This window comes from Sorghum bicolor, chromosome 6, assembly GCF_000003195.3.
Source record: "Sorghum bicolor cultivar BTx623 chromosome 6, Sorghum_bicolor_NCBIv3, whole genome shotgun sequence".
In the NCBI taxonomy this organism is placed as follows: domain Eukaryota; kingdom Viridiplantae; phylum Streptophyta; class Magnoliopsida; order Poales; family Poaceae; genus Sorghum; species Sorghum bicolor.
Window position 1 is genome coordinate 55,148,598 of NC_012875.2, and position 10,756 is coordinate 55,159,353.

The window sequence follows — 10,756 nt, forward strand, 5'->3', positions numbered from 1 at the left end:
ACTAACTAAGGTCCTGTCAATTAGGCTGGCACCATACATTGACAAGCTCATCTCCAAATCCCAAACTGCTTTCATCAAAAAAAGATGCATTCAGAAGAACTTCATGTATGTAAGGGGTCTGGCGAGGTACTACCACAGAACAAAAACACCGGCATGCCTAATCAAACTAGACATAACTAAGGCCTTTGATTCGGTCTCTTGGGAATATTTACTCGAGCTGCTACAGAAAAGAGGATTTCCCACCAGATGGCTTGACTGGCTGGCAGCCATCCTCAGGTCATCAACCTCCTCCATCCTCCTCAATGGCTGTCCGGGTGACAGCATAGCGCACAGAAGAGGGCTCAGGCAGGGCGACCCTCTGTCACCCTACCTCTTCATCCTAGCTATTGATGTGCTTAACAACATATTTGATATAGCCACACAACAAGGATACTTATCGCCCCTGAAAGGAAGGCATGCGAAGCTGCGGATCTCAATGTATGCAGACGATGCTGTCATTTTCACTAACCCAACGAATGAGGACATTTCTTGCATCATGGAGATCATGAACGCATTTGGCGAAGCAACTGGGTTGAAAATCAACATGCAGAAGAGCACCATAGCACCAATTAGATGCGTTGACATCAATTTAGATGTGGTGCTACAAAATTTCCCAGGACCAAGAGTCTGCTTCCCAGTCAAATACTTAGGATTGCCGCTAACGCTCGGAAGGTTAAGAATGGCTCACCTACAGTACATCATCGACAGAGCCAAAGGCAAGGTTGCCGGATGGCAAAGACGCTTAGTCAATGTAGCTGGGAGAAGAGAATTGGTGCGGTCAGTCCTTAGCTCACTACCTGTTTATTTGATGACGGTCATTAAACCTCCTAAGAACTTCCTGAGGGAGCTAGACAAACTGAGAAGAAGATTCCTATGGGCAGGTGACCACGAACTCACTGGTGGAAAGTGTAAAGTGGGCTGGTTCAAGGTATGCACGCCAACTGTTAATGGAGGCCTAGGTATTGTAGAATTGGAGAAGTTCAGCAGAGCCCTACGACTAAGGTGGCTGTGGTTCTCCTGGGAAGACACAGAAAGACCATGGAAAGACATGCAGATGCCAGTGGACAAGGATGACATAGCACTCTTCAATGCTGCAACCAGAATTGAACTGGGAAATGGTGCTAAGGCTACCTTCTGGACCTCGCGCTGGCTGCAAGGTGAGGCTCCTGCAACCCTATTCCCAACACTCTTTAACCACAGCAAAAGGAAAAACAGATCAGTTGTCGAAGCGCTAACCAATGACAAATGGATCCAAGATGTCGACCATAGTATGACACAGCGGACAATTGCAGAATTCGTGGCCTTATGGCGGCGCCTTCAAAACATCACACTCCTCCCACTGCAGGAAGACATGATCATTTGGCTGCACACTACTAATGGGCAATATACTGCAAAATCAGCATATGACCTGCAATTCGCAGGCACAACTAAGTCGCTGGCTGCAGAGAACACCTGGCGAACGAAAGCACCGCCAAAATGCCGCTTCTTTGTCTGGTTGATGCTCCAAAACAGAATTTGGACAGCTGCACGTTTACAGCTCAGAGAATGGCCCAATGAATATTTCTGTCAGCTCTGCGTTAGAAACTTAGAGACCACCTCCCATCTATTCCAGGAATGCAAGTTCTCAAGAATGATCTGGGATAAGGTCAGCACTTGGACTGGGGCAGTGAATCTCAAACCGTCTAATTGGGGATGCATAGATGATATGGAACAATGGTTCGTGAACATGGGGAACAGCAATAACAATGAAGTGAGAGATGGGATACGCTCCATAGTCATTCTGACTATCTGGGAAATATGGAAAATATGGAGAGAACGAAACAACCGTGTTTTCAACAATTTCTGCAGCACGCCGAGCCAAGTACTAAGTACAATCCAGGATGAAGCTAAAACATGGATACGATCAGGGAACAAAGGCCTACAAACTCTGCTGCCAACGTTTGTACCTTTAGGGCCTCACCTCTCATGAGTAGCACTTTTCTTTCTAAGACTAGTAGGCTCCTCTGCATTTATAATCTAGTCTGTAATTAGTAGGGGTGTTATGGCCTCCAGAAACTGCGAGGCCACAAAACCTTGTAAATAGCTCTTGTAACTATTATTCTCTCCACTTATCAATGAAAGCCGGTAACGGATCTTTCGAAAAAAAAGACAACACGCTATTTTTTATAATAAACTGAACTAAAGAGGGTTAGTTGATGGAGACCTTAAGGGCACCAATCCACACCCCTAATTTTATTATATATATTTCCAAACGGACTCTTGCGCTATATTATGAAGAATTGTGCCAGATCCAGCGCTAGAAGTTTCCAAGCCCCACACACTCCGACGACCTGTAGTGCCCTGACTTCATGTATTTGTCGTCAACCCTCATCCTGCACAATGAGCAGTAGTGGATCCGGCACGCCCAGCAGAAAATGTATTCCTCGTTGTCCTGAATGCATATGGTCATTGGTCAGATTATGCATATACACACTAACAAATCAATGCTCGTAACATTGGTGATCAACAATCACCACTCCCGTGCAATCAGCCGAATGCTGCTTCACCTTGAAATTTCTCTGGCGACATTTAGGGCACCTGATAGTACTGCCGATTGGGCGGAGACCAATTTGAACTTCTTCCATATGTCTCTCGAATGGCGTTACATCGCTATACTGACGTAGCTCAAAGAGCTCACAACCATCCTTCCTGCAATGGGCCGATTTTGCTGTACTTTGTCAAATCAATCGTGCATAAAAGGTATGCCACGGCACTATCATTGATGATTTGATGCCTTAAAAGTTAGAATCACCTACCAGAAATGGTCATAGCCATCGATTGCCCTGCCGCATCGGAAGCAGAGCAACTGACCACAGTTGCCACATGACATTTTGTTGCACCCTTCTGTTTTGATGATAGGCATTCGGCATTTTGGACATAGTTGGATATCACTAAACATTTTTCTGATGGTGAGCAGTTCCCGGGCCAGCTCTTTCTCGGACATCCTGCCTGATGCCTGCAAAGTGCAAATAGAGAAATTGTGGTAACAAGCTGGGGATGTTCAGTTAAGTATTCTTAAACAGTCAATGCATAAACCAGTAGCGAGTCAGTAGCAAAAGGTTGTCAGACCCTTAAAATCTTTATTTGAGTGCATGTCAAATGCACATATTGAATGACTTAGTAAAGAGACTCCAGATGTTTAATACACTGGTGTTACAGCGTCGAACTTTCCTGCGCAGGAAGTAGGGTGGAGAGAAGGGAGCTCGCGCGCGAGGGATTTGGCGGCGTGTAGGCGCCGTGGCAGGAAGCTGACGTACAAGAGGAACGGGAGCAGGGGGCTGGGCGCCCAAGGGAGATGTAAAATCTCAATCCCAGGCTAGTTCTCATTGATCACAAATTGGACTCTTATACAAATGGACTCTAACAACCTTATGCTGAAAATAAGGATTCTAATTGGTAACCGACACAAACTCTAACTAGCCAACTCAGACTTTCTAACAAACTAAATCTTCTAGTAGATCTCTCCTGACAGCTAGGCGACTGACTCAGCCACCTTGCTGCCTATTCCTCCTCTCATATGTAACACCGACCATAACAACTGGTTGCTATGCAAAGATGAGAATCAACTGTGAAGCATAAATGGAAGTGATCTTAGTGCATATCTCAAATTTTACCTGCTGCCTTTTGATCTTGTCTTCTGGAGTTATGCACTGCTTCCCAGGATGGCATGGTTCCTTACATAACGAGCAAAAGATAAAGGAGCATTTTGGGCATTGTGCATTGTTACTCTCATCTTCCAAGCAACCGATCCCACATCTTGGACAGTAAACCACATCTGACATTGAGTCCAATGCTTTCTTAAGAACAAGCCTATCCCAACGTTCAAATTCTTCTACCGTAAGAAGCCTCTTCAACACACATGGTGGAATGGAAACATTGCACTTGGTATTGGGGCATACCAACTGAAACACAGTACCTTCCTTGACATGCATTCTGCATAAGGTTTCCGTACACTTCGCACAAAATAGGTGTTGGCATGAAAGTCTGATGAAGTTTGAGCCTAATTGTTTCAGGATCAAAGTTAGTTACAGGAGAATAAACCTATGTGAGTGCAAGTCAGTTTCGCAAGATAATACTAGGAACATACAGGCTCAAAGGATTCTGGCCTTCTAGGATTCAACTGGTGAAAAAAATTTGGACCAGGTCAAAATGGGTGGATATTGGAAATTTTGGACTGGGATTTGGTAGTGTTGACCAGTCAAAATGTTCATGCTTAGCTAATATTTGGCAAAAAATTGACCGAGAGGCACGAGGAGGAAACAAATTGATTATAGTTTGATTGTTTTGCACTTTTATATTGAAGCAAGCACTTGTGGGCTTATTTAAACTCTAGACTAGACTAAATGTTCAATTTGGACCGAATTTTTTGACTGTTTTAGGCCTCACCGAGACAGGCGAATTTTCCCAAAATTCCATTGGTTTGGACTGAATCCCAGAACCCTACTAACTCCCAAGAGGTACTATGTGAATTGTGAAACATTATTAAAATTTCACTCAGGTGGTATTGATTACAAGGCACATTTCATCAACAAAGGAAAGGACTCAAGGAGTAACACCGGACATTACAGGATAAACGAGCATGATATAACCACCATGGTTAGCTGGAAAGAACATACCTTTGCTCTGGGTAAGGCATATCATGCACATATGGAGATCCTCGAGAAAAGCTTGGTAGCATTTCTTACTGCTGTAAGTCATCATCAAAGGGATTACAGACTCCAATGAATTTGTTCTTGAGACTGCACGGTTATCTCGGTTGAGGATTATAATATCTGGGCCTAGTGTAATTTTATCATCAAACCAGAGATGTGACCTTGAAGAATCCCGCAACCACTCAACCCACAGATACACAACCTCCTGCCCCTGCAGCTCTGCCCATATATTGTCAAGCATCTCACAGAGCTGAGAAACTTGAGGCTCATCCATCCACTTAACAGTGATTGTGAAATATGGGGGGTCTTTATTAGGATAAGACGGTGGAAGTAAGCATGTCAATACCAGAGGAGGCAAGTATTCAAAGTTGCACTTGTAATAGAAGTCGTCTGATCCATCATCATGTCCTGTACCATCAGAGCATCCATCATCTTTGGCACACACAATAGCTGATGAAAGCTTTGCGCACACTTCAATGCCATCAGACACATCATAACGAATGTAAATCTGGGATAAAATTGACAAACCATTAAAGCTTAAAAAAATGTACTATAACAGTTGAGAAAAGATTATAAGGCGACTTAAGAAACCTGGAAATAGCGGAGGCCTCCTTTGTTTTCGAACACAACCAGATCAGGCCCGTAGATTGCCTCCAATGCCATCAGCTGCAATAAACGGTGAGAATACCAACAAACATCTCAGCAGTCAGCAACGCGTTTTTTAAAGTCAGAATCTTAACCCCCCATATATAACTTAGAAGCGAAACAGTCTCAAAGTCACATATCTCACGGTGGACGGTACCATTAAAACACTATTTTTATAATTGCTAATAAATAAGCAATCAATATTACTCGTCAACCTTATAATCAGCTATCTTGATGCAGTCTACTTCTTCGAACTTGAAATGATTGAGTATAAGCAGCAGGTTTCTTATATATATAAAAAATCATATAAGGGGGTTTTGCAATGCATATCACTAGGACTCAATACAATTTCAGATTATTCAAGTACTAAATTCACCCAGAGCAACGCCCCACTTGCAATCAAGGCCTAAAAGAGGGGGGACAAAATAAAAGACAGCAACTTTGCAAGTTTATTTCCCCAAATTAAAAACCTGGGACAGTCCAAATTCACTGTGATGATCCTAAGAAAGTTAACTGCATTGCAAGTTGCAACCATATGCCTCACGCTCACAGTTCGCAGCACAAATCAAGATCATAAGTCAGTGCAAATTCCCCAATTGAAATCAGTAGATCACTGTACTAGACCTCGTCCTCCTGCCGCTGCTGGTTGTCTCATAACCCGTCTACCTCCTCCTGCTCCTCCTCACCGCTAATTTTAAGTGCCGCTGCAGCATCTACCGCCGCCGCCTCCCCCAGTTTCCGTTCCGCCTCGGCTGCCGCCGCCCACTGGGCGTCCAGGTCGAGGAGGACGCCCTCCTCGCCGCTCGCATCGCACACCACCGGCCTCAAATCAGCACGGAGACACGATGAGTAGGACGAGGAAGCATCGTCCGAGGATTGCGGGGCTGGCGCACAGTGGAGCTCCATAGGCCGCGCCGACGCGGCGCGGGCGGACGCTGCTGGCTCCATGGCTCGAGCTCGCACTGTCCCGGTGTCGTACGTGTCGGCACCTGGGTTTTCCGTTTTTAGCAAGCTTGCGCTCCCTTCGTGGTTGTTATTGGGGCCGTGCTTGTTTGTGGACTGAGGAGAGAGTAAGATGGGCTAATGGGCTATATATAACTGCGAATACGGCCCATAAGGTTGAACCGTAGAGATGACAAGGCTAGAAAAGAGGCTAAGGCCCAGTTTATTTGGGCGTCTATTGACCTCTGCACGGCAAAATAAAGAAGCCGTTTTATGAGCAAGTTTCAAAAGCTTTTGGTAAAAGCTCAAATAAACAGTTGCTAAATAAAACTCAAACCAAAAACAAAGATAGTAAAAATAGGAATACAAAACATATTAATATTGACCCAAAACAAAAGTATAATTTGCCATTAATTTCAGTAGCATCATGTACTCCTCTACCACAAAGTATGATGTTCGAGGTATGGTACTAAACTTAAGTTGTACTCCATCCGTGTAAAAAAAATACAATTATGGAGTTGTACAAATCAAACTGAATTAATTTTGATCTAGTTGTAGTAAATAGTATTGACATTTATATCTTCAACTAGGTTTACTATAAAAATATATTTCATAATTAATTTAATATTTCTTATTGTGTACACTAATGTTTAGTACTTTCTATATAACCTAGGTCGGATTTAAATTGTTTGACTTCTCAAAAAGTGATAGTTACATTCTGTTGTGGAGGGAGGGAGTATAAGTTGCAAGGCTTTGTTTAGTCTTTGCTGGGCATGGTCCATGGCCACCACAGGATCCCATGTGCTAGTGAGGGGTGAATTCTCAAAAAAAAAAAATGTGGTAGTGAGGGCTTGTTTGTTTTAGCTTTTTTTTCTACCGATCAGAAGCCAAAAATTGAAAAGAAAATGACCATTATTGTTGAGTTGGGTTTTAGAAAGCTGGAAAGTTGATTTATGAGAAAGAAAAGTAAAAGTTGGAAAGTACATAAAGAGAGGGGTACTTTTTTTACTTTTGGTCCGCTGAGAATCTAAAAACCATATAAAACTAGCTTTTGTGTAAAATACCTAAAAGTTACATTTTTTTTTTAAGATTACATAATACAATATAGACGTCCACAACGCCCACACACTCACCACTATAAACATATGCCCCAAATTCTATCCCTATGATTATTTCCAAAAACCGAGCCGACAAGCAGAACTATGCTGTGTACTAATTTTGTTTGTGGCCTCTTGTTTTGCGACAAACTTTGCCGATGTCTAGCAACCTGTGAACTTGAGCGTACGAGTTACGAGTTACGACGACCCAATCATGGCAGACACGTACCTCCTCTTGGTTTTGGTATTGTTTTTGTTAGGTAACCTACTTCCCTATCGTGTTTTATGGTGACGTCCCGATCCCCAGTCATGCAACTTGCTCGACCAAATTAAAGGCATGGCCTTTGGCCTGTGGAGTGTGTGAACAGGACTATGGCACATCATCGAGTAGAAAACACAGGAGCAGCTAGCGAATGAGAAACGGGGACGAGGAAAATACAGAAAAGGCCACATCGTCACAATGTCAAAAAGGCACGACACAACTGGACGTCCATTGCGTGCGTAGTCTAAAGCCCCAAAGCCGCAGCGATTGGACCGGATAATAAAAATGGTAGTAGGAACCCCCCCGGTGATCACAGCCCATGCATCACGCTGACGTCATCCATACACTTCAGTGGTTTGCACAGACTGAAAAACTACATAACATGCTGGAAGTACTCATAAGTACTGTAATGTACTTAGAGTCATTGTTTTATATTCTCTTTGTTTTAAATTATAAGTTGTTTTAACTTTTTTTAATACATCTATTTTGCTATATAGATACATAGCAAAGTAGATATATATTAAAAAAAGTCATAGCGACAATACATAACAAAATAGATATACTAAAAAATTAAAACAACGTAGTATAATTTGAAATAGGGAGAGTAGTATATTTTATTTATATATATTAATATATACCAACAGCCAACTGAAGGTAAGTTACATCTTTGGGTTAACTCAGTGAGTACCGGAAATATTGACTCTTTTGTGAATCTATGACTGCGCATTGCTCAATGCTGCATGCCTGCCCAAAAATAGCATCTTTTTAGATCTTCTGTATATGTGCATACTAGCCTAACTGATCTCCCTTTAGATCTTCTGTATATGTGCATACGCCGGTGCTGGTTCCGTCGGCGTATTCGTATTGAGTTTCTGCTCCTCTTGAGCTATATCATGCACTTGTACAATTATACAAGTATAAGTATGCTGGTGTCGACGGTTGCCAGGCATACGATCGTTTGAGGATACCTGTTTGCTATATCTAAAAAATCACAAATGAACGACGATAATCTCACAACCCCACATGGTTACTGCTTGTAACTGCAGCAGAGTATGCGGGTTCCTGGAGCATGGCGGAGGCGGGGCCCGCTTCGAAGTAGCAGGACACTGGGTCATCCACCATGGCAGGAAGTGGGTCCGGCTGGTCAGCGACCAGACCATGTGGGCCCATTGGGTACTGGTACTGGTACTCCTCCACAGGGCCCCACAGGCCCAACTCCCTCTCCAGGTCCTCCAACCACCACTCCTTTCCCTCCTCCGCTCCGTGGCTGCTCGTGTTGGCGCCGCCGTTCGGCGGCTGCGACGCATTGCTCAGCTGGCAGCACGGCGCCGGTGCCTCGGCGTCGGCCACGGTGCAAGCGTCGCCGTCGATGATGCTCCACAGCTCATGATCGATGTCGATCTCCGGCAGCACGAGCAGGTGGTCGTCCACGCCGGACGAGGCGCAGGGCGACGTGGGAGAGGACACGGCCGGGCCGTACGGCGCCGGCGGCGGCACGGGGTCCACCAGCATGTCGAAGCCGAAGGTGATGGGGTCGTCGAGCATGCGCATCATCTCGAGGTTCTCCAGGTCCAGCTCGTCGTCGTCCGGCTCCTCCTTGCTCGTGTTGCTCTGCTGCTCGCCGGAGTCGTCGCCGCTGGAGCAGTTGGTCGTCGTTGTCGTCGTGGTGGACGAGGACGGCGACGGCGACGGCGACGGGAGCGGCTCCTCGGCGCCACCGCCAGCGGCTGCTTCCTTCTTCTTCTTCTTCTTCTTGGCGCCGCGCTCCTCCCCGCCGCCGGCCGGCGACACCCGCTTCTTCAAGTGCGTGTTCCAGACGTTCTTGATCTCGTTGTCCGTCCTGCCCGGCAGGCACGACGCGATCTTGGACCACCTGGTAGGAACAAAACCCAAACGGAACTCGATCAGTCTCGACGACGTCATGGCTGGGTCTGGGTCCAAAGGACGACGACGACGTGTAAAGCTAGCTGAACTCCGATCCTCGAAGTCGGAAAAACAAAAACGCTGCTTGCACCGTATGTACGTACTTGTTGCCGAGCATGGCGTGGAGCTTGATGATGGTCTCCTCCTCGTCGGCGGTGAAGTTGCCGCGCTTCAGGTCCGGGCGGAGGTAGTTGATCCACCGCAGCCGGCAGCTCTTCCCGCACCGCAGCAAACCTATGGATGGAGTCGAAGAACCAAGGATTAGAGCTGAACGAACTCGCAGTCCCCTGTATGCATGTGCAGACGACGGAATCCATGCCATGACCGGCGGCGGCCGGAGCTCCCGCGTCCCGTACGTACGTACCTGCTTGCTTGGGCAGGGCGCGCCAGTTGGCGTGGCCGTACTTCTGAATGTAGGCGATGAGGCGCATGTCCTCCTCCGGCGTCCAGGAGCCCTTGTTCAGCCCCACCTTGGCGCAGCACGGTGCCCGCCCCTTCCCCATGGCTGTTCTTCCCGAGCCCCCCAGCTGCTGCTGCTGCTGCTGCTGCGCGGCGGCAACTCGAGCTCCTGCTCTCTTCTCCTGAATTGTGTGACCGATCGCTCGATTCCGCGCGCGACAGTGCCTCGCCTGTGCCAGGGGCCTGTGCGGAGCTGCTGCAACCGGGACAGTGGCAGGGCCAGGCGTTTATATACACGCACGCACACACGCACACGAACACACGCGGCCCCCCGCGGTGAGACGCCGGGTGACGCCGACAGCGCGCGACAGGTGACACAACATGTAGCCGCGCGGCCGTGTCGCGCTCGCGCTCGCCCGCGGGTCCTCACCGCGGACTCCCCCTCACCATTTCACCAACCAAAACCCCCACGCTGTCAGGGGCCCTAGCGCGCGCGATCTCGGTGGGGGCCTTGCTTGCTCAGCTGGGTGTCCGAGGTGGCCGCGCGGGGGGCGCCGACTGGCATCGCGGTGGCGTCCGCCGAGACTGGACATGTGGGATTGCTTGGTGTGCCGTCAGTTGGACAACCGCGACATGGCTGCATCATCTGCATCAGACCGTGGGTTATGGGCTAATAATAAAGCATGTTTTTGGGAAAGCGAGAGAGAAAAAAAAGGGGGAGATTAAGCGGGACAATGATGGCTAAATATCGAAATTTC

At 46.9% G+C, this 10,756-nt stretch overlaps 2 protein-coding genes across 2 annotated transcripts; both read right to left on the reverse strand.

The window, feature by feature from the left end:
- On the reverse strand, positions 1,853–6,332 carry LOC8063904 (E3 ubiquitin-protein ligase RNF14). Its single transcript, XM_021462379.1, has 7 exons — positions 6,000–6,332; positions 5,322–5,396; positions 4,695–5,238; positions 3,693–4,078; positions 2,835–3,034; positions 2,586–2,727; positions 1,853–2,470 (listed from the first exon to the last, which is right to left on the reverse strand). Exons 2-7 carry the CDS (start codon positions 5,391–5,393, stop codon positions 2,336–2,338), a joined length of 1,479 nt encoding a protein of 492 aa, XP_021318054.1. The 5' UTR covers positions 5,394–5,396; positions 6,000–6,332; the 3' UTR covers positions 1,853–2,335.
- Positions 8,284–10,245, reverse strand: LOC8071095 (myb-related protein Zm1). The gene is made up of 3 exons (XM_002448395.2): positions 9,964–10,245; positions 9,704–9,833; positions 8,284–9,549 (listed from the first exon to the last, which is right to left on the reverse strand). The coding sequence occupies exons 1-3, from the start codon at positions 10,100–10,102 to the stop codon at positions 8,688–8,690; spliced, it is 1,131 nt and encodes a 376-aa protein (XP_002448440.1). The 5' UTR covers positions 10,103–10,245; the 3' UTR covers positions 8,284–8,687.

Excerpts from the sequence above, each read along its gene's own strand:
- LOC8063904 (XM_021462379.1), bottom strand. The coding sequence starts at position 5,393 with ATGGCATTGGAGGCAATCTACGGGCCTGATCTGGTTGTGTTCGAAAAC. Across the intron at positions 3,035-3,692 it reads ACAAGATCAAAAGGCAGCAG|GCATCAGGCAGGATGTCCGA; the intron begins GTAAAATTTGAG and ends TGCACTTTGCAG. Across the intron at positions 2,471-2,585 it reads GTCGCCAGAGAAATTTCAAG|GACAACGAGGAATACATTTT; the intron begins GTGAAGCAGCAT and ends ATATGCATTCAG.
- LOC8071095 (XM_002448395.2), bottom strand. The coding sequence starts at position 10,102 with ATGGGGAAGGGGCGGGCACCGTGCTGCGCCAAGGTGGGGCTGAACAAG. Across the intron at positions 9,834-9,963 it reads CGCCCTGCCCAAGCAAGCAG|GTTTGCTGCGGTGCGGGAAG; the intron begins GTACGTACGTAC and ends CTCCATCCATAG. Across the intron at positions 9,550-9,703 it reads CACGCCATGCTCGGCAACAA|GTGGTCCAAGATCGCGTCGT; the intron begins GTACGTACATAC and ends TGTTCCTACCAG.